The sequence below is a fragment of the Papaver somniferum genome, chromosome 6 (genome assembly GCF_003573695.1).
Source record: "Papaver somniferum cultivar HN1 chromosome 6, ASM357369v1, whole genome shotgun sequence".
NCBI classification, from domain to species: domain Eukaryota; kingdom Viridiplantae; phylum Streptophyta; class Magnoliopsida; order Ranunculales; family Papaveraceae; genus Papaver; species Papaver somniferum.
The window spans coordinates 76,424,013-76,447,121 of NC_039363.1; the positions used below are offsets into that span (position 1 = coordinate 76,424,013).

General features: G+C 38.5%; 1 protein-coding gene across 3 annotated transcripts; it reads left to right on the forward strand.

The window, feature by feature from the left end:
* Positions 1–13,597: 13,597 nt before the first annotated feature.
* Positions 13,598–17,515, forward strand: LOC113288039. 3 transcript variants are annotated; one of them, XM_026536976.1, is made up of 4 exons: positions 13,598–13,733; positions 14,661–14,828; positions 16,230–16,340; positions 16,868–17,515. In XM_026536976.1, the coding sequence occupies exons 2-4, from the start codon at positions 14,712–14,714 to the stop codon at positions 17,177–17,179; spliced, it is 540 nt and encodes a 179-aa protein (XP_026392761.1). In that variant the 5' UTR covers positions 13,598–13,733; positions 14,661–14,711; the 3' UTR covers positions 17,180–17,515. The 3 variants fall into 3 exon arrangements, with proteins under 3 accessions (XP_026392761.1, XP_026392763.1, XP_026392762.1); XM_026536978.1 differs by having other exon boundaries at positions 13,620–13,733; positions 14,670–14,828; XM_026536977.1 differs by lacking the exon at positions 13,598–13,733 and adding an exon at positions 13,824–14,192.
* The last annotated feature ends 5,594 nt before the right edge of the window (positions 17,516–23,109 follow it).

Here is a 23,109-nt window from a genome sequence, read left to right on the forward strand (position 1 = left end):
CACCTTATCATGTGTATCCTCGTTGGGACCATTTGAGGATGCACATAACTCTCAAGAAGCCGCTCTTCTTGACAAAATGGTCTAGACTGTATATGTCTTTGGTTTCATATTTAGGTTGATCATCTTTCTTTAGTGACTTTTTTTGGGGAAATTTCTCCTTGTTGTTTTCTTCGAAAAAACTTCATTTTGTTCTTCTTTGATGACAGTTGATTTTTCAACTTTTGCTTTGTGCTCTTTATGAGCCAAGGTTTCCTGTCATATGTTCATAACTTGTTTTTGACTTTCTTCAAAACATGTTTCTAAAATTAAGCTCCATTGGTTCCCTGGTTTTTGATTTTTGGGTCATAACCATGAACCATGTGCACCCGACCCGTTACCGAACGTAAATGAGTAACACTAGGGTTTCCCTATGAAAATATCATATATATATATATCAAGAATTCTTTTTGATATATGCTCGTTCAGTAACGTCAAGTCCCTGCTTGTAATTATGGTGTGCACAATGGAGGGTTGCAAAAAGGAAGACAAAGTTGATGCTGTCAAACTATTGAGTTTCACAAAAACCCTCTTTCCATCACCTGCTTTCATATAGTTGATTATGAAAAAGATCTTCCAATTCAGATGTCTCTTCAATTGGTTGGAAATCTTCTTCAAGATTTTGGGGTCGTGCGTGAAAAACTTGAAATTGCAACAAGGAACCTTATTTTTCTGAAATCTGAACTAAAGAAAGCAACTAATGAACTCGCTCTTGTCCGTTATCTGGTCGCTGACTATGCCTGAATCTTTCGGTTTTTTTAAAGATATCTTTAAATTATTTTGTCTAGGAAACTTCTTATGAGAATTTATTCATGTGTTTTAAGAAGGATAAATAGGGTTTGGAATAACAATTATTGTGATTACACATAGCTATTGCCAACGATTTTCATCTTGCAATGTTTTAGATTTATTTATTTAAATTCTAAGTTATTTGGAAGATGATTTTGCAGTATTAATCTTTATTGGCTTCACATATTGCAAAACTTGTTATGGGATATGTGTATTTAGGTTCATGACTATGTTTGTCCCATATATGTTCAAAAGTTAAGTCTATCGTATATCTTTATGCAAATATTGATGAAAGATAGAATGAACTTTTGACAACGAAGATTAAGTCTATTATATGTCATTATGCAAATATCGATGAAAAATAGAATGAATCTTTGTATATTACGCAGTATTGGTCTTTCCCTGATCCACATCTTTGTGAAAGTACTGCGTGGCTCCGTAAGTTTTCTTATGTTCAGCACTTCCGATTAAATTAATCATTTCCTTTGTGGTTAATTTAATTGAGATTTTTGGATACAAATTCACGTCTCATATGATTTGTTAATGTCCAAAGAAATCCTTCTTTTCTTGTAAAAGTAAGGTCGCTCTTGTTGTTCTTTCGGGAATGGCATTTTATTTTATGGGGGAGATTCTTAAATGAACTTGTTCTTAATTGCCAAATCTTTGTGGGGAGTGCGGCTGTGGAATATTATATGAGTTTTCTTGTATCTTTATAAACTCCTTGATGAATACACTAAGTTTCGACTATGTGAAATCATCGAAACAAAGTTGATACGTTCTCTTTTGGTTATGGAGTATCTCTATGGAAATTTCATTATGATCCCACTAGTTTTCGTACCTTTGCCAATTTATATTGACAAAAAGGGGAAGAATTAATGTGTAGTTCACACTACAAATACATATGGTTTACGGATCATTATGTAAGGGGGAGTGGTTTTCATTGTGAGATGAAGTATTGACTAAGGGGGGGTGATACATATCATTGTAGTATTATTGTCAAAGTTGTTATATAATTGAACTTTGATGTTGTGTAATAATACTATGACACTGTATAACAATGATTGAGAGCAACCATTATCTCATTGTTTTGGCTACGGATCTTCAACAACTACGATGCTGAGTTGAACACGTTCGGAATCACTAGAGTACTTGGAAGTGACGAAGATTTTGAGTAATGTTTAAGAACCAAGGAGATCAAGCATTTGAATGAGAAGCTACAAAGTTTATTTATTTTGTAATCCATATGTATTGATAGTTTTTCCACTAAAATTGACAAAAGGGGAGATTGTTAGAGCACTGCTCGGTCAAACTCGCAAGCGGTTCTATCTCAAGCTTGTTTGTCAAGTTTAGTGATCAAAACTTATGTCTCGGACTAGGATAAAATGTGGAGTTGAGCTTTAGACTTCACGACGTTCATCAATTACAGACGAAGAACTACTAAGGGGAGCTTGTGGAACTTCATCAACAAAAGGTATGTGGAGACTGAAACTCATATATCACTCAGAAGTCTATTTCTACTCTATCTGCTGTTTGAGACAAAAGTCGTATAGCTATATAGACTTCATTTTATACACATTTGATATTTCGAGTTGAGTTTAACTCGCTTACATATTTCTCGAAATATGTGTTGGTAAGCTTTTGCTTTAACAAAGTTCATCTTATATTCTTGACAAAAGTCAAAAGATGATCATGTGAAAATCGTCTGGTAACATCTTACATGATTTGTGTGAGACAGTCATTTGATGTAGACTCAGAATGTTTTGTATTGATCATTCGATCACGTGAAAATTTCTTTGAAGCTAATAATTTATGTGAGACAGCTATTGTCGTCTTCTAAGAATGTTTCAATGATTTAAATGGGAGTTTATAACACTTAACCATGATTGGATTATAAGCAGAGTATGCGTACTTGCATATGTGTGGATCCAAGACAGGAACTTAGTATGCATACCCGTATACGGACTAGTTGGTCAGGTAAAGTCAGGGAGCTAGAGTATGTGTACATGTACCGTACTGGCGAAGTCAGTTGAAGTCCAGGTACTAGAGTATGCGTGACTTTACGCGTACTGGTTTCAACTAAAGTTTTGAAGTGTACGACATTATGCGTACCCGTTTGCATACTGGCGAACACAGTCCAAGTACGACTACTTAGGTATGCGTACCCGTTTGCATACTTGAGTGGGTTATGTTACTCGGTTGTGTCATGAACTAATACATTTATATAATAAGAGGAATGCGATCTTTTGCAAACTGGGGCTATAATGTTCATGAATTGATTTGAGTGAATCAAACTGATTTTGCTTCAATTGTGTCTTGTATACTTCTTGTTTGTACCATGAGTAAAATTGCCGCATATTGGGCCAGAATGTTACCTGTGCCACTGTTCAGCTGTCATCTGAGCATGCTAACCAGTCAACCGACAGATCCCACCAACCTGCCCAGTATTGTATAAATTCAATGATCGGTCAATGGTCAAAGTCAACTACCGGTCAATGGTCAAAGTCAACCATCAGTCAAATGAGAAGCCATGCAGTTTCCATCCATATTGCCGATGGTGCTGCCATGCAGTTTTCAGCCAAATTTTCAGCGATGCTGCCAACTAGTTCCTGTGCATGTCCCCCGGTCAGGTTTCTCAGCGCTGTCCACAGGCGGAATCCCCCATCCAATCTGCCATCCCATTATGCTGTCAACCAGTCAATCCAGTATGCCAGCCCATTATGTTGTCAAGCAGTCAATCCAGTCTGCCAGCCCATTATGCTTTTAACCAGTTAATCCAGTATGCCATCTCATTATGCATGTCAGCCAGTCAATCCAGTCTGCCAGCCCGTTATGGATATCAACCAATCAATCCATTATGCAGAATTAATACAAAGAGGCATGCAAGGGCAGTTTCATGTGGATTAATGCCAGGAGGCATGCAATGGAAGTTTCATGCGGATTAATTCCAGAAGGCATGCAAAAGCCAGCAAGTGCAGAATTAAAACAGGAAAGCAGTTTCATGCAAAATTAGTACATGGAGGCATGCATGGCAGTTTCATACAGAATTGATTCCAGGAGGCATGCAGGCATATTAATGCCATTTAAGTTTATCTCAAAAGGATGTGTTCAACTGTACAAATAGGGACGCCCTGGTAGAGGAAAAAAGGAGGTATCGAGGTAGCGAATACGGAAAAGAAATCCACTGTAATTCTAAATATCAATAAAATATCACTTCCCAAGGGTATTCATCCGTGGATGTAGGAAAACCATGCCAAACCACGTTAAACTCGTGTCTCTCATCTTTATGATATTTTATGTTTTTAACCCTATTTTCATCAACAACACTAAAACCATCGTGTTTAGTGCCTGGAAATATTTCTGGGTGCAAACATTGGCGCCGACTAAGGGGAATACGAAAAAAAGGATCGTGTTTCACCGTTGAGAAAAGTAGTTCAGAAAGCTTCAAAATCGTGTTCGTGAAAAAGCAGTCTGGACACCGTCAAAAACCACTGCTGCAGTCCAGTTTGATCGTAACTGCTGCAGTCCAGTTTGATCGTAACTGCTGCAGTCCAGTTTGATCGCAATTGTTGCAGTACAGCTGATCGCAGCTGCTGCATACCAGATATTCGCAGTTACTGCAGTCCAGATGGTCGCAACTGCTGCAGTCCAGATTTGTTGTTCCAGATTTGCAGAAACTATTACCTTCGGAAACCACTAAAACTGCATCATTACAAAGACCGATGAAACCGCCCCCGGGACGTTCGGTCAACGGTAAAAGATGGCGTAAAAATATCATCAAAGTTGTTGTAGTATATTCGATCCACAACATGATTGGTTCCAGTTTTGATTTCAGTAGCTGCAGTCCAGCTGATCACAGCTACTGCAGTCCAGTTAATCACAGTTACAACAGTCCAGTTGATCGCAACTACTGCAGTCCAGCTTCACAGTCGGAAGCCACCAATATTGACTCACTGCAAAGATCGCTAAAAATGTTGGTAGGATGTTCGATCCACAACATATTCAAGTCCAAGTTTGTCTAGTTGCCCGCATCTCTATGCGCTTGCAAACCTGGGGAAAACTTCCAGAAAACTATCACAAAAGTTTCCTAAAAGAGACCACAAAGACTTCTCAAATAACCGTTACAGGAAACTGTTGCAGAAAGTCCAAGGAGTTCCCAAAACTGTTGCAAAAAGTTCAAGGAGAAAGGACAACAGTTGCCTAAACTGTTACACCAACCGTTGCAAGATAAAAAAAAATACAACAGTTCACAAAACTGTTACAAAAAGTTCGATAGGAAAGATCACAGTTCGTGAAAACCGTGGCGAAAAGTTCCAAATCATGAGAAAGCCGGCGGCAAAGGACGGCGGCCAAACATCTTCTCACACGTTAGGGGTTCAGTTCACCCACGTCAAGTTTACTTCAGTATCTCCGTTCACCCACGTCAACTATGCTCATCACCCACGTTTGCTTTTGTTCACCCATGTCAAAGGTAGCTTCCACCCACGCTAACTGTTTGCCACCCACGTGAGCGTCTTGATCACGCTCGTCATCTGACACATCAGCTACCACGTTAGCAATTACATCGCCACGTCATCTGGCACGTCAACAAAGTATCGCGGCACGTCACCAATACTTTCTGCCACGTCAGCATCCAATCCAGTCATCGACCGCCACGTCATCAATCAGCAACCGCCGCGTTAGCAACCCGTTTCAGTCAGCGTGCCACGTCAGTAGCTTGGTCCAGTCAGTGACCACCACGTCAGCAAAATGGTTTAGTCAGTGTGCCACGTCAGCAGCCAGATCCAGTCAACACCTTCCATGTCAGCAACCTGGTCTAGTCAGTGAAGCGATCCAGTCATGTTTGACACGTCATCAAAGTGGTCCAGTCAGTAGTGCCACGTCAGAAAAGTGATCCCGTCAGCAGTGCCACGCTAGCTATAGCGCGCGTGCTAAGTGAATATCTTGTTTCGGCAATAACTTCTTCGTTTAAAGTCCGAATCGAGTGATTTTTGGCTCGTTGGAATCGTATTTCAATTCCCTACAAATTGGAGGTGAAAAATCATGACTTTGAAAAAAATTTATTTTTTGAGGTTTCGAGCGACGCCATCACACACGGTCAACGACCACCATCAAGTGAAAACTACATATCATATTCAGTGGACATCCTAACTGCCACATATACACAAAGTCGCAATACCACTTATCATAAGGTACGAATACAAATAAAATATTTTTGTATCATTTCATATAATCATGCATACTTTTGTTCACTGGGACACCTGCAATGTGGCGAGCGTTTTCATATGCCAAGGCATGTGAAGATGCACACATCTCAATTCTGCGCGAATCTGGAATGGTGGGATTGGACCCCTGCGCGAATTCCAGATAGCAGAAAATCTTTCAACCTCATTCCATGCGCGAGCAAGATGCAGCAGGGTTGTGCACCCTTGTGCAAGCATTGAGCAGCATGACAATCACTATCTTATGAGGGCGAGTTGCATATCACTTCAACATGGATGACCATCACTTGGGGGCGAGATATGTAACACCTCATGGTCTTAAGTAACTCTTTTGAGGCAAGCCGCGTAACACTCCATAAGCTTGGGGGCGAGTTATATAACACCTAAATGCAATGCGGAATTCAACTTCTGGAAATCGAAACAAAAGGTAACCCAAACTTCTTAATCCTCCAACGAGTTACAGGATTAAGAGGGGGCGAGCATACATCCTAATATTTTGACGCAATTATTGCAATCAGTAATGTTAAACTGCTACAATTAAATTGATCGAACTGCTGTAGTCCAGTTCCTAAGCAACTGCTGCACTCAGTTGGACACAATTGATGCAGTCCAGTTTTGTTCATCAAGTCTGTACTCAATTGGACGCAACTGATGTAGTCTGGTTTTATTTATAACTGTTACACTCAGGTTTATCGAACTGTTTAAGTTTAGTCTCTCAGCAGCTGCTGCAGTCCAGCTGATCGAAGCTGCTGCAATCCAGCTATGCTTGTCGCTCCTGCAGTCCATCTTATTGCAGTTGCTGCAGTGCAGAGTTTCTCACTCCTCTGTCAGTCCAGCTGACCGCAGCTGCTGCAGTGCAGTCCTGCTCGTCGCTTCTGCAGTCCAGATTATCGCAGCTGCTGCAGTGCAGCGTTCTTCACTCCTCTAGCAGTCCAGCTAACCGCAGCTGCTGCAGTGAAGTCTTGTTCTTCGCTGCTGTAGTTTCAGCTGATCGAAGCTATTGTAGTCTAGCTATGTTCACAGCTCCTGCAGTCCAGCTGATCGCAGATGCTGCAGTGAAACTTTGCTCGTCGTTGCTGCATTCCAGCTGATCGCATCTGCTGCAGTCCAGCTATGTTCGCAGCTCCTGCAGTCCATCTGATCGCAGCTGCTGTAGTGCAACTTTGCTCGTCGCTGCTGCATTCCAGCTGATCGCAGCTACTGCAGTCCAGCTATGTTCGCAGCTTCTGCAGTCAAGATGATCGCAGCTGCTGCAATGCAACTTTGCTCGTCGCTGATGCATTCCAGCTGATCGCAGCTGCTGCAGTGCAGCTTTACTCGTTGCTATTGCAGTCCAGCTAATCGAAGCTACTGAAGTCCATCTCTATTCGTAGCTCCTGCAGTCCAGCTGATCGCAGCTGATGCAGACCATCTTTGCTCAATGTTGTTACTACCCAGTTTTTCTCTTTACTGCAGAGGACAGTATTTTTTTTTTTTGGTCGTCGCAGTCCAGTTTACCACAGTCATTGCAGCTCAGTTTCGTAACAACTATAGCGATCTAGTCCACATCGCTGCTGCTATCCTGATTCATATAACTATTGACGACATATAAAGATCGATATCCTATCCAGTAGCACAACCAAGACCATTGGAGGTCCAACAATACACAAAGTCTGTTACCATCTCAAATATTGAAGGATCACACCCTTTCGCACACAACTGCCATAGTTTAATTTTACATCAACAGTTACAGCTCACTTTTAACACCACTCTGCTCCAGTATCGCGCTTCCGTTGCAGACTAGTTCAACCTTCAGTCCAGTTTTTGCATACAACAATGGTACATGCTCAACTGTTGCCCGCCGATCTCCCAGTCATAATAGCCTCACTTGGGGGCGTCTTGATTGTGATTTTCGCAAACAACAAGAGAAGTTTGTCAATCACCTCAGTATCAATAATCCACACTTGGGGGCGAGTTTCATCATTGACTATGGAAAAAGAAATTTTCTTAACCCCCAACAAGTTGGTGGTTAAGAGGGGGCGATGTTTGTACCATGAGTAAAATTGTCGCATATTGGGCCACAATGTTACATGGGCCATTGTTTATCTGTCATCCGAGCATGCTAACCAGTCAACCGATGGAGCCCACCAACCTGCTTAGATTGTATAAATTCAATGATTGGTCAATGGTCAAAGTCAACTACCGGTCAACGGTCAAAGTCAACCATCAGTCAAATGAGAAGCCATGCAGTTTCCATCCATATTGTCGATGGTGATGCCATGCAGTTTCCAGCCAAATTTTCAGCGATGCTGCCAACTAGTTCCCGTACATGTCCCTTGGCCAGGTTGCTCAGCACTGTCCACAGGCGGAATCCCCATCCAGTCTGCCAGCCCATTATGCTGTGAACTAGTCAATCCAGTCTGCCAGCCCATTATGCTGTCAAGCAGTCAATCCAGTCTGCCATCCCATTATGCTGTCAACCAGTCAATCCAGTCTTCCATCTCATTATGCATGTTAGCTAGTCAATCCAGTCTGCCAGCCCGTTATGGATATCATCCAATCAATCCATTATGCAAAATTAATACAAAAAGGCATGCAAGGGCAGTTTCATGCGGATTAATGCCAGGAGGCATGCAAAAGCCAGCAAGTGCAGAATTAAAACAGGAAAGTTGTTCCATGCAAAATTATGACATGGAGGCATGCATGGCAGTTTCATACAGAATTGATTCCAGGAGGCATGCAGGGAGATTAATGCCTGAAGGCATGCAGGGCATATTAATGCCATTTAAGTTTATCTCAAAAGGATGTGTTCAACTGTATAAATAGGGACGCCCTGGTAGAGGTAAAAAGGAGGTAGTGAGGTAGCGAATACGGAAAAGAAATCCACTGTAATTCTAAATATCAATAAAATATCATTTTCCAAGGGGATTCGTCCGTGGATGTAGGCAAACCATGCCGAACCACGTTAAACTCGTGTCTCTCATCTTTATGCTATTTTATGTTTTAACCCTGTTTTCATCAACAACACCAAAATCATCGTGTTTAGTGCCTGGAAATATTTCTGGGTGCAAACACTTCTATGAGAATATAAACAATTGAACAACTCTATAACTAGTTTCATTGGAGTTATTTGAACTAGTTGTGGTTAAGATGAATAAGGTTGATATGAAAGTGTTCATATGGATAACTTCGGTTAAATATTGCTGAACCAACTTGGTGTACACGTTTAGGTATGGTTACCCATATCTAAATGAAGGTACATTTCATTTGTGTGTAACAAGCTAAGTTCGATCTAACGGTTGAAAGATATTAGCTTGAATCTATTCATGTATCCATCTAATGGTGAATATTGATTGCTTTATTTTAAAGCTATCAAACCCTGATTTGAAGACTACATTAGGGAGATATCTAGCAACTGGGAAACCTAATCCCCACACCTCCTGTATGATACTAGTTGCGACAGGATTCGATTCTCCTTTGACCTAGGTTTTTCCTAAAACCCTCATAGGTTAACGACTTGAAGACTTCATTGGTATTGTGAATCCAGACCCAACTATTTTTTCTGTAGCTGCGCGTTCTGATCTTAATTTATACTGTCGTGATTGAGTACTATATTTTCTAAGATTTACTCGATATTTATCTCCGATAGGGAAGATAAAAAGAAGTCACAAACATCTTCGTCTCATCGTTTGTGATTCCACAATATCTTATTTCGCTTTCATACGATTAAGATTATTGTGAGGTGATTGATATTACTAGGATGTTTTTCGGGAATATAAGTCCGGTATATCAATTGGTTCCTGTGCACCTTGATTTATTAAAAGACGTAACAAAACTCGTAGGTATTTCCATGGGAGATAGATTTATCTATTTCAATAGACTTTTCGATGTGATACAGATTTGTTTGTCAAAACTTCGACTTTGGGTCGTAACAACTCTTAGTTGTGGGTGAGATCAGCTAAGGGAATCAAGTGCGTAGAGTCCTGCTGGGATTCAGAGACGTAAGGAGCACAACTATACCTTGATCAATGTGAGATTGGTTAGGGCTCAACTACATTCCAGTCCGTAGTTAACTTGTAGTAGGCTAGTGTCTGTAGCGGCTTAATACAATGTGGTGTTCAAAGTTGTACTAGGTCCCGGGGTTTTTCTGCATTTACGGCTCCCTCGTTAACAAAATTCTGGTGCATGTGTTATTTTTTTTCCGCATTATATTTTATAAATAGTTGAAATATCACAGGTTGTGCGGTAAGTTCAATCAGTTCTTGAATTCGGCCTATGGGTTGTTGATTGAATTGATTGACACTTGGATATTGGTTTTTGACACCGTCCAAGTTGTTTCTTATATTAATCAGGCTCACTGATTTCTACCTGTTCGATTTGCTGATTAAGTTGAGAAAAAAAGATATAACTCTTTGATGTACTTTTCTAAAGATTGAGTCTGACCGTCTAGTTGATTCTCTTGAAAGTATATTGGAGTTAGTCCATACAGATTATCGAACCGAAATATTGGGTGTGGTGGTTAGACCCCGCTTTTTCAATTTGCATCTTAGGACGGTCTCAATCCTTTTTACTAAAGAATGACTTTGTAAAATGAGTTAGATGCTTTATTACATTATAAGCATAGTGAGGGGAGGTGGTGTTTCTAGTACTTTAGAAACAGTTGGTTGTGAGAAATGCCGTCACTTTGCATTCTTTCAAACTTTGTAATTCTCATTTTCTTGTTCACTCAAATAAAAGGATGTCCATTTGTGTTCTTTTAAAACATAATATCATATCACAACCAAAGTCTCTTTGTGGTTATGTCAAAACCTGAATGAGTCAATTCCCAACATTACATTGTCGATGACGATATGATTTAATTATCCAAATATTAGTGATTTATAGTTCAATAGACTAAATCGCTCATTATTTTATCTAAACTGTGATTCCTTTCACATTTATCTGAGGTAATTTATAGATGCATTCCCATTCTCACAATTAGTTTTCATACAATAATCGTTTGCACAGACTTCGTAGAAATTTAACAAAGTGTGATGAGCTCTTGGTTCTTACAGAGATCATGTAACTTTTAATCTTTATACCAATTAGGCAACAAAGATTGGACATTTCTTCCCTCTGCTATTACCTGTAATTATCCAATCATCGCATGGTGTTATATAAGGAAACAATTCAATGATCAATTTAATATATTTCCTTAAGAGTTTCGTGTAATAAGTGGTGTGGCCTTATTAATTACAAAAAAAAAATACCTCACTTACTTTAGAGTGTTACCGTTCATGAAGATGAGATACTTTTCATCCTTATAACTCAATTACTTTTGAGTATATCTCAAGTGTCTTAGAGTATTTCAATCTCATGGAAATGACATACTTTTTATTCCATAAGTGCTGACAATGAATTTAATTCTTATTATCTGGGAAAATTTATTATTTCCACTGAAGTTGACAAGAAGGGGTATGACCTTGTTTTAACATATAGTGAGTTTGTTGTCCATTAAACCCTCTATATATCTTGTGATTGGTTGCTATTATATGCTACATGCATTCCATTGTTTGTACCATTCTCAGTTAAATGTTTATACCAAGTTTCCAACTCTCATTTAAACGAGTCAGAATTACATCTCTGTCTCATGCACAATAAATACATTTACTTTGTATCGTTATTACTTGAGCCAGAATCACATCTCTGATCCTTTTTTTATAAAAGACTTATATCTTCTACCATAATTTTATGTGTACTCTTTCACATGTTCTAGTATACCAATGTTGGTATGATTCAGCACGTCTAACCCTCTGTTCTTCGAGGTTCTTTCCATATTTATCCTTGCCACAATTACCTTAATTAAATTGAGAAATTTCTTTATCCCAACAGGTATACATATTGTTGTTCAAGATAATCTAACATGCCTCTCAACCATTTATCTTACAAAAGATCGTGAATCTCTTGTTATCATACTTCAGCATCTATTGGTACTTTAGTATAAATGAATGAAGTTGAAAAGATAAAAATGGAAAGACCTTTCTGAGTAAATATCTTTTCTCAAAATCTGACGTACTAATTTGCAACCTATCTTTATTGAAGTTATTGATTATAGTCTAACAAGTGGAATTCGTCCCACTGAACATTCAAATTTTCGGGGAAAAAATTTCATGAATGTTTCAAAAACTTCTTTAAGAGCATTTCATCGCCTGAAGTCAATATGCTGCCTTGAAAATATAAAAGCTATGCCTTCATCTTTTGAATAGTGCATCGCCATCGGTTGAATTGAATATTATTATGATGGGAGTATAACCCTTGTATACACAAATGACTTCTTACCAGAAAATTTTTAATGGCGCTCAAGTACTTCTGAGTCCAAAAGGTCAATTTCGAATCGAGTTGGTTTAGTCAAAACCCGGTGAATTGTTTAGTCGACGCCCGGTCAAATGGGTTGACTTGGTCATGGTTAACAATATATGGTCCATTATATATGAAGTACTTAGGCCCATTGATAATAAACTTTCCCAAATATAGTTAACCTTAAAATTGGAAATTTCATCATCCAACTGTAGTGATCAAAAACCAATTGTAAACATATCCGATGATGATGGAATTTATACAGTATATTCATCATAACGTTTAGACAAACACAATAAAATTTCAAAGACATCCAACGGCTAGATAAAAAGATATTCATGGCGCCGTATGATTGTTCCAATTAATGTTTCCATGGACACAACATGAAATATCACGTTTGGAGTACTTCCATGGTTGGATCTTTATGAATTTTTTACAGTAGCTCCACAGGAACAATCAATAAAACATAACAAAAATAAAGCATAATCCAACGGTTGAAATTCTTCAATATTAGGTTTTACTATGTTGTTATAAATTAGGGTTTTTCTGAACATACACATATTCATTAAAATCAAGTTTTTGAGATTGCATCATATTCCAATTTGATTGAAATTTTAAATGAATATGTAATACCTAACTGGGTTGAACATATTAAAATTCATAAAAATCTATCGGTTAGATTTCTATGTTTGATAGTCATACATTCGTGGAACCCTAATATTATACTATGAAAACGAAATTTCTTTGTTCAAAAAACAACAACCTGGTAACGCATCCATGATGATAAACAAGTAGGCTCATAACCACGCTAATCTTCAAGAAATAATCCATAATCAATATTAAACGAAGAAGAAAATTGCACGTTGGTGCAGTCGTGCTGATAACGTGTTGAAGGATAAATATAGAGAAGAAAGAGATCTTATTCATTAGATATAAATGCGCCGCACACTTCAACGAATCATTAGTTGTTTTTAACTTTTTAAAGGCGGACAATGGTTATCCGTGTGGTAACTCTTCCTGCGGCAATCCCCATTGACGCCACGGTTTTTTGCTGCCGGGAATAGCTTGGTAACATCCGCTGGACCCAGTCTTATAGACGTTCCGGGTTCTTTACGGTGGGGATAGCTGACTTTTCTTTTCTGATCCAGTGTCCGACCCAGTTAACCGTATTTCTATTTTCTACCCAGTCAGTTCCACCCATATTGTTTTCAGCTCTTCGTAAATGTTTATTTCCACCGTCCATCCGCATTTTCTCTTTGAACCGAACATTTTCACTCCCGAAGTTCTTCAAGTACTCCCCAAATATTATACGCCTAGGGCCTGATTCAACAATTCAATGAAAAACAACAAGCGATTTCTTTTCTGAAACGATAGGTAAGTATAAGGCTTTAATTCCAATGGGTCAGAAACGAATTGTTGTTTTAACCCATATACAATCTCATGATCGTTGATTTGCTAACACCAATAACAGTTGAAATCAGAGTTTTTAGAGTTATTTGAATCCATGTGTTTAATTTTGTGGTAACTTGCTTGCTAATAGAACTTCTTGGATAGGCTGGGTTACAGAGAATCATCTCAATTTGCATCGTCTAAGTTTCCAGTTTCCTGTTGTTATTTAACCCAAAACTGTTGATATGGTTATTTTATTCTGATTCTGTAGTGTTGGAACTCAAAACCACAGGTCCACAGCCTCTAATTTCATTTTGCTGGTTTTATCATGTAATATATAGTGTAGAAGTTGCTTTCATAATGTTTGAGAAAATTCATGAAGGGAACGTCTCAGTATCATAGTAGACTTAGTCGAGCTAAGCTGTATGTAGCACCCTTCTACAGGTAACTTAATGAAATTCTATTTTGTCAAATCCCTGGGACTGGATTTGTTCTTAAGGTTTGGTTGAGATAGTGAATCACATGCCTTACAAAAATCAGAGTCCATTTAGGGGAACGATATTGTAGGCATCACGATGACTCAACACCTATTTAGATTTGCAGTATCTGTTACAGTTGATTTAAGTGTAAATTCTTAATTCATGAGAACAGTCAAATATTGAATTTTTGGCTCAGAACCCTTTGTTACAGTTGAGATCTTTTGCTACCATCTCCTAGGGCACATATTAAATCGTCCACATGGTAAACCTGCAACTTAATTCATTGCAGTTAAGGTGTTTGATATGATGCTTCATGATTTCGTTGATGTTAGCTTAAAACTTCTGTCACCCCCTACCGTGCAAGCGGTCAACCAGTTTATTTAAAAAATTGTGCAAAATCTTACATTTCTTCACATGTTGTTTTCATTTCTAGGTATTTCAGCGGGTATTCAAAGAAATAACTGGGAGGCTAATTGTTATTACCATGAATAAATTATTGGATTTTGGAAGGAAAGCTGTATTCTTTGTCAGAGTTATGTCTGGATATGAAGAGAGAAGTATTAAGGCATTCAGATTAAAGCTCCAAAAGCAAATTCAAGAGGTAGACCATTTTCTTCTTATTTTTGCTTATTGTTGCCATTGCTTTGTTCAACAATTCTACTTCTCCTAAGAAGTTAGTAGAAAAGTAGTGTTGGTATAATTTCCATGCTTACAAAATGTAACACTTGGGAATAGAAGATCGGTACCCAGGTTGGAACGTAATATGTTTGTGTTATATCATCCTTTTTTCTCCGCTGTCGAACTTAAAGAAAGAACTTCTAATGTATGCAGCATACAGTTGCCATATCGATGGCTACTAATAAAGAAAAGTTTCTTGGTTAAGTCTGTCTAGCTACCTCATTCTTTGTAATAGATTAGTAATTCTGATGTAAAAGGATGATATAACACAGAATTACTAATCTATTACCATTAGTAATTCTTTGTAATAGATTAGTAATCAGTGATATGTAACTTGACCCTATAGTCTTGTTTTTCAAAGTTCCGAGACTACTTTGTAATAGATTAGTAATTCTGATGTAATGTTTGTTAAAATAACACTAAAAACTCTCCATTTCGAGAAGTAAAACTGTGATACACGTCATTATCTTTTTTCTAGGTTCTATTTTAGCCCTTCATGTGTTTCTTCGGTAGGAAATAAGTAGGTAGAGGTTAGAGATAGATAGGCAGATGGAGACATATAGGATACAAAAGAGAATGATCTCCATGGGTTCAATTGAGAGGTATATGTATATCTTCTCATTACTACTAGATGCGATTATTTAGAAATCAACCCTAAATAACCCTGGAGCAATTAATTACAAAAATCATCCTTTTTAGATCTATATTTATATTTTGTTCGATACCTTTTAAGGGCCTCATTTGATACACCAACCTATCTTGGTAGGGGCATTGCTTTCATATCAATATTTCTCATTGTATGACTAACAGGGTAACCTTAAGAACTTAGGTTAGGTTCATTGATTCCGACTCAATGTAATTCAAAAGTATGTTATGTTTACGAGACTAATCTGAAGGCTGGCCGAAATTGATCGTTTCTTGGTTGAAAAACACTCAGTACTCACTAGGTGTAGACCTGTACACTTATTTATGAAGTTTCATTCAAAAGTATGTTATGTTTACGAGACTAATCTGGACTGTACTATTTCCTGCTAAAACATTCCATATTTATGATGTGTAGATCTGTTAATACATATGCACGAAATGATGGTCCAAATGTATGATGACTTGATACTTCCATTTCATGTCTGCTTATAAAACCTTTTTAAATTTGCTATCTACCATTCTAGGAACTGACTAGTTACATTGTAAACCTCCATGAAGCATGGTTGGCATCCGTTTTCTTGTAAGAATTAATTTAATATTGTTAGAGTCGCCTGATAATTACAGATTCGTTGCGCTATATATAGGATGTAATCTTCTTGTGATGTTCTCTTTATACCAGGCAAATGAAAAGAAGGCATGCTTAAAAAAGATTCCTGAACAGGTTATTTTATCAGAGGTCCGAAGAATGGTGGAAGAGATGCAGGCATTGAACAAGAAGTTGGAGGAAACAGTAAGTATATCTCCATAGTGCCATCGTTTTTATTTTATTCAGTTTTAGGCAGATTTAGGTTCTTGGATTTTGACTTCGTCAAATTGCGGTGTTTCTACTTTCTACTCTAGTTCCCAAAATAGCTTCAGTATTCCTCTGTGATATAAAACCAAGCTCTCCAGCGAAGGAGAACAACCATGTCAGTCACATTTTTTTGCCTTCTGAATGTAACATGGAATCCTGTATCTCGTAGTACCGATCCTCAATAACTCTCCATTTTCCTGCCAAGAACAGATGTAGATCATCTGCAAAATTTGCATGTTGGAGCTTGTTTTAACTGTTTGAGAAATAAATTGTCGAACTTTAGTTCTTGTCAATGATAAGCCAAAAATCTCACTGCTTAGGAAATAGGATTCTTTACTTCTGTTTTCTTGTGGCAGCATGACATGCCAGATGAATGCTTTTGTGTTTTTGCTTGACACGAAAATGCGTTGGTGTTTATTCCAACCAGATCTGATAAAGAAGATGTTTCATTTGTTTGCTCGCAGGAAACTGCCATTGAGGATTTTTTGAAGCCGATTGACAATCAAGCGGAGCTCATAATGAACATGCAACTTGAAGGAGAAGACAGTAGGATGAAAAGAATGATGAAAGCCATGCAAGAGCAGGCTTTGATGGAAAATGATGCAGCTATTGCTACTGCGAAAGAGAAGCTAACAGCACACACTTCCGTTGCCAATGCAGCAGATGTTGCTGCTGCCAAAGAGAAGCTAACAGAAAAATCGTCTAGTATGGATGTAGCAGATGCTGCAGATATAGACTCTAACAAAGAACCTCTTATATCCGTCAACCAAGTTTAGTTCACATAATCATGACTATGGATATGTTGTAGTTGTCGGCTCGTCATCATCAATTAGTAAAAGGATCACTAATAGTGTTAAAGCTCTGTATGGCTGGTGAGTGCGGTAACGTAATTTTGCAGTGAAGAATTTACATTTTTTTTTCCCTCTTATGTGTTTGCGTTTCCTTCCATCTAGAACGTGAGAGAAGAAACTCTCTGACCTTCAGAACACAACAATTGATCATGTTGAAAGCGTTGGGACTATTGTGTTTTTGATTGGAAATCATTTCCGCTATACACATATTGGTCTGCTGAATTGAAGAAATCAAGCATCTACATTACTTTTTTGTGAGTACGCATTGACAGTTGCCACTATAGCGTGATGTACTGTGATATTAAATGAGATATTATAGATGATAAACTAGTATTCAAAGTAACTCAGTACCACTGTACTGCCCCCATTAACGTTAATTTCATTATAAGCTCTAAATGCAAGTACGTATGTATTTAAGGATGAAGAAGACCTAACACTGAACCCTAATCGACACTGACCTTACACGTGGTGGAGATGTCGACATTCATCCTGACAGTAACTTAAAACAGGATTAACTGCTAAGACACAATTAATTAGTTAAATAGAAATATAAATACATCCTTCTGCTGGTTGCAGGCCACCACAGAAACGAGCCATGAACCACTGGACCATGACAATACTCCCCCTTCAGAATATCCTTGTCCTCAAGGATGGTATTTAGGAAAATGAGCTCGAACATCAGTCAAGTCCTCCCAAGTGGCATCAGCTGGTGTGATGTGTGATCACTGAATCAAAAGTTGATGTACATCTTTGCCTTGACGAAAAACCTGACGTGAACACAGAGTAGCTAAGGGTTTCAGAATGATCTCTCCATATGAGTCAGCCAAGGGTAATGAAGGTATTGTGGAAGCAACATCACCGAGCTTTTTCTTTAACTGAGAGACATGGAAGACAAGGTGAATCTTTGATCTGGGAGGTAGCTCTAGTTTGTAACCCACTTGACCTACCTTCTGAATCACAGGGAATGGCCCATAATATCTGGCAGATAACTTGAAATTTTTGCGCAAGGCCGACGTTTGTCTGTATGGCTGTAACTTCAAGTAGACCATATCTCCCACAACAAATGACTTTTTTGTTCTTTTCTTGTAAGCAAACCTCTTCATTCTTTTTTGTGCCTTGTGTAGATTTTCCTTCAAAAGGTCAATGACTGCATCTCTTCTTTGGAGGTATTCTCCAACAGAAGCTACTGCGGTATTGGCAACAGTAGGAAAAGCTAAGTGAGGAGGGACATATCCACACAGAGCTTGAAATGGAGACATTTTTAGGCCGCTGTGGAAGTTGGTATTGTACCACCATTCTTCTAATGGGATCTAGTTAAACCAATGCTTAGGTTTATGGCCTGTCATACACCTCAAGTAACCTCCAGACGAGCATTAACTCTTTCAGGTTGGCCATCTGACTGAGGATGGTAAGCAATGCTCATGTTGAGATGTGTGCCCAATATTCTAAAGAGTTCTTGCCAAAACTTGTTGGTAAAGACTTTGTCTCTGTCAGAAACAATGGAAACTGGTATACGATGTAACTTGAAAATGTTATTCAAGAACTCCTGAGCCACTGTAAGTGCTGTGTAAGGATGAGTCAGCCCTATAAAGTGACTATACTTGGTGAATCTGTCCACTACCACCAGGATAACATCCTTATTGTGTGACTTAAGAAGACCTTCAATAAAGTCCATGCTGATGTGTTGTCAGGCTTGATCTGGTACTGGAAGTGGTTGTAAAAGACCAGGAGGGTGGTGATGCTCTAGCTTATTCCTTTGGAAAGTGTCACATTGGCTGACTAGGAGCAAATTATCTTGTTTCAAGCCTTTCCAATAAAATAAGCTTTGGCTCTAAGGTAGATGCGATGAATACCTGAATGACCCCCAATTGCAGATAAGTGTATGGACTGTAGGATATGTTGCCTCAGATTGGTAGTAGTGCCCACATAAATCCTACCCTTGAACATCAGAATGCCCTCCAAATAAGTGAAGTGAGGAATTGCAGTAGCATTAATTAACAGCTGTGGAATGATCTTAGATGCTACAACATCATTTGTATAACTGTTAATGATGTCCCGAGTCCATGTTGGAGTTTATAAAGCAAGAGCACTGCAAGTGGAGGTTGAGCTAGTAAAAGGCAATCTTGAAAGTGCATCTGCAACTTTGTTTTCTAGGCGCTTCTTGTAGTGAATGGTATAATCAAACCCAAGAAGTTTAATGAGCCATCTCTGCTGCAATAATGTTGTAATCTTATGCTCCATGAAGTACCTGATGCTTTACTGATCATTATTAATAATGAAATGATGGCTAGTGATATAATGCCTCTATCTGGTGACTGCATTGACTACAGCCAGTACCTCTTTTTCATAAGTAGAGAGACCCAAGGCTTTGGGACCTAGTGGTTTGCTGTAGAAGGCAATGGCTCTCCCCTCCTGCATGAATACATCTTCAATGCCTCTAGAACATGCATCTTTTTCCACTACAAAGTGCTTGGCGAAGTCAGGAAGGGCACGTACAGGAGTGGTGCACATAACGTGCTTAAGTGTATTCAAAGATTCTTCTACCAAAGGTGACCATAAGAAAGCATTATTCTTCAAAATATCTGTAAGTGGTTTAGAAATAGAACCATAGCCCTTAACAAACTTTATGTAGTAGCATGTAAGACCCAAAAAGCCTCTTAATTGCTTAATATTTGTGGGAATAGGCCAATACTTCATGCGGGTAATCTTTTCTAGGTCAGCTACCACCCCATCAGCTGTAATGACATGTCCTAAATATTCTAAAGAAGATTGTGCAAAGAAACATTTGGAATATTTGACATATAATTGGTTTTCTCTAAGAAGTCAAAGAACTACGGAGAGGTGATGCACATGCTCTTGGATGGTAAGGCTATACACTATAGGATGTCATAAAAAAAAAACAAGAACAAATTTTCTTAAATATGGACCACAAACAGAACTCATAAGTGCCTGGAAAGTTGCAGGAGCATTAATGAGGCCAAATGGAATGACCTTGAACTCATAATGACCATGGTGGGTTCTAAATGTTGTTTTATGAATGTCAGGCAAATGCACTCTGATTAGATGATAGCTAGCCCTTAAATCTAACTTAGTAAATACTCTAGATTCATGCAGTTCATCTAAGAGCTCATCAATAACTGGAATATGAAACTTATCTTTGATGGTAAAGGCATTGAGCTTCCTGTAATCAACACATAATCTCCAAGTGTTGTCTTTCTTCTTCACAAGAAGTATAGAAGATGCAAAAAGGCTATGACTATCTTGAATAATGCTATTTTTAAGCATTTATTGAACCAATGACTCCACCACTGACTTGTAGATATAAGGGCACCTATAGGGTCTGAGATTGATTGGTTGTGAGTCAGGTTTGAGGGTGATTTTGTGGTCCAAAACTCTTTCTGGTGGTAGCTATATTGGCTCCTCAAAAACATCAGTGAAGGTGTTGAGTAATTCTTGCATTGGTAGTGGTATGTCAGCTGGTATAGGAGATACAGAGATAGAGAAAAATTGACCAATTAAGGCTAGAGTGTTCTTTTTGATAAAAAATTTCATGGCATTGCTACTAAGCATCAAAAGAGTTGGCTTAGAAGAAGTACCATGTAGAGTGATCACCTGACCATTGTGTAAGAAGTAAATGGATAGGTTAGCTAAACTGAAGGTGACGTCACTTAATGTTCTTAACCAGTCAGCCCCCAAAACTAAATCACAACCACCTAGAGGAGCAAATTAACAACAAATTGATGGTTTTGCATTGTCCATTGTAGCTGCTGGAAGACCCCGATGCTTGTAGTTTTAGCTCCATTATCCACAATAACTATCATGTGAGCAGTAGGGTGGACCTCACACCCCACTTGAGTTGCAAGAGCAGAGTCAATGAAGCTATGAGTACTTCCGGTGTCAATCAGCACAATGATAGCTTGCTTTTTAATGAATCCTGGTATTCTAATGGTATCAGGATTGACATTTCCAGTAAGGGCATGAAGAGAAATATCCATATCTGATTCAACTAAGTGATCTTCAAGAGGGACTTGTGTAGGTGGGGGCTCTACTTCATCAGCTACCATCATAAACAACTTTTGTGATTTACATCTATGGCATGGTTGGTATTTTTAATCACAATTGAAACAAATCCTTTGGGCTCTTCTTTTACTCATTTTCTCATAAGAGAGTCTTCTTATGGATGTAATATAAGGAGTTTTAGGTGGTGGGTTTGGAGGAGCTGAAGAATTTGATGTAGAAGCTTCAACAGTGGAAGTTGTAGGAAGTGGTTTGGGGGTAGAAAATCTACTGAAGTTAAAAGTAGTTGTAAGAGGTTTAAGTGGAATGGGTTTTGAAGGTTGGTGTTGAGAAGCAAGTGCCACTTCCTGCAATCTAGCTAAAAAGAAGGCTTGAGAGAGAGTTGTAGGCCTGTGTATCTGAACTGAGCTCTTAAGAACTTCTTTCAATCCACTAATAAAGTTCAATACAAAGTATTCCTTAGTAAGATGAGGGTTTTTACTAAGCATTAACGCTTTTAATTGTTCAAACTGATTAAAATATTCCTCAACAGATGTGAGTTGAGACAGCTTGTTAAAACAATCCACATAATTATCATTTGCTAGATCTTTACAACGATTACAGATAGCTTTAACAAAAACAGGCCAAGAGATGGATGTAGAGCTGTCAATTAATAACCCGGCCCGCGGGTTGACCCTAACCCGGCTTGTTCAACCCGGATCGGCTTGGCTTGTTGTCTAAACGGGCCGGGTTAGGGTTGCCATATATAGCCCTACTAGAAAACAAGCCGGGTTAGGGTCAACCCGCGGGTTACCCGCCAACCCGTTAAATTATGTTACTTTGACGAAATATAGAAAACTTGGCCTTGATATTTCTTACAATCAGTTCATTTCTTACTTTCAAGATGTTAAATCATATATATCTAAATCTTTATTAACTTTAAGTATACACAAACAAGCTGGTAACAAACATATATCTATCAAATAAGATGCACAATAGAACAAGTCTAGAATTTGAAGATCCAGTGAATACCCATTCTTTTAATCCATTCAAATCAGGCAACCATTATATTAAATCCAAAGAAAGAGAGAAACAGACATATAAGGAGAGGATAAATATGTTGGTTTGTATACGATTTTTCCCATACAAATATTAATCAACTCATTGAATAAATAAAAAATGATAATCAACTGATTATCAAATTCCTAGAAAAATCTAGGTCTAAGCAAAGTGAAAGGCGGAGAATCTTGATCTAAAAAGGTAAAGAAGCAAAGTAAGAAAAAATTAAAAATAGAGGAAGGACTAAGGAGGGAGGTGGAGGAGCCGAGGAAGGAAGGATACAGTGATGCGGCATAAGAAATGAGAAAGGTTTGCTGTAGGGTTTTTAACTCTTTATTTTTGGTGAAAAAAAATACCGTGTAAATAGATCATATATGTGATTGACGGAAAAATGGGCAAAGCCGCTTTCATAGTCCAGTGGTTTGTATGCTATGTGACCACCTAATTGACCTGGGTTCGAATCTCCACATTCACAGCTCATTTTTTTTAAAAAATTTCGAACAGTGACCAGCCAACCCGTCGACCCGTCAGGGCTGACCCGCCTAGGGTTAGGGTTGGGTTTTTTGGCTTGTCCATGAATAGTACTAGGGCTAGGGCTGACCCTAACCCTACCACGGGTTGGCAAGCTAGGGTCGGGTTGGCCCTAGCTTGCCCCGTTTGACAGCTCTAGATGGATGTTTTACCAGTAAGGAAATCAAGAGACTAAGAATCAGCTTTACCCTCCAAGTACAAAGAAGCAATTTTTGTCTTCTGCTCTTCAAGAATTGAGTTGATCTGAAAGTATCTGTCACACTTACGAA

Bases quoted from the DNA above. Each gene is read 5' to 3' on its own strand.
- LOC113288039 (XM_026536976.1), top strand. From the start codon at position 14,712: ATGAATAAATTATTGGATTTTGGAAGGAAAGCTGTATTCTTTGTCAGA. The intron at 14,829-16,229 runs GTAGACCATTTT...TCTTTATACCAG, and splicing joins TCCAAAAGCAAATTCAAGAG to GCAAATGAAAAGAAGGCATG. The intron at 16,341-16,867 runs GTAAGTATATCT...GTTTGCTCGCAG, and splicing joins ACAAGAAGTTGGAGGAAACA to GAAACTGCCATTGAGGATTT.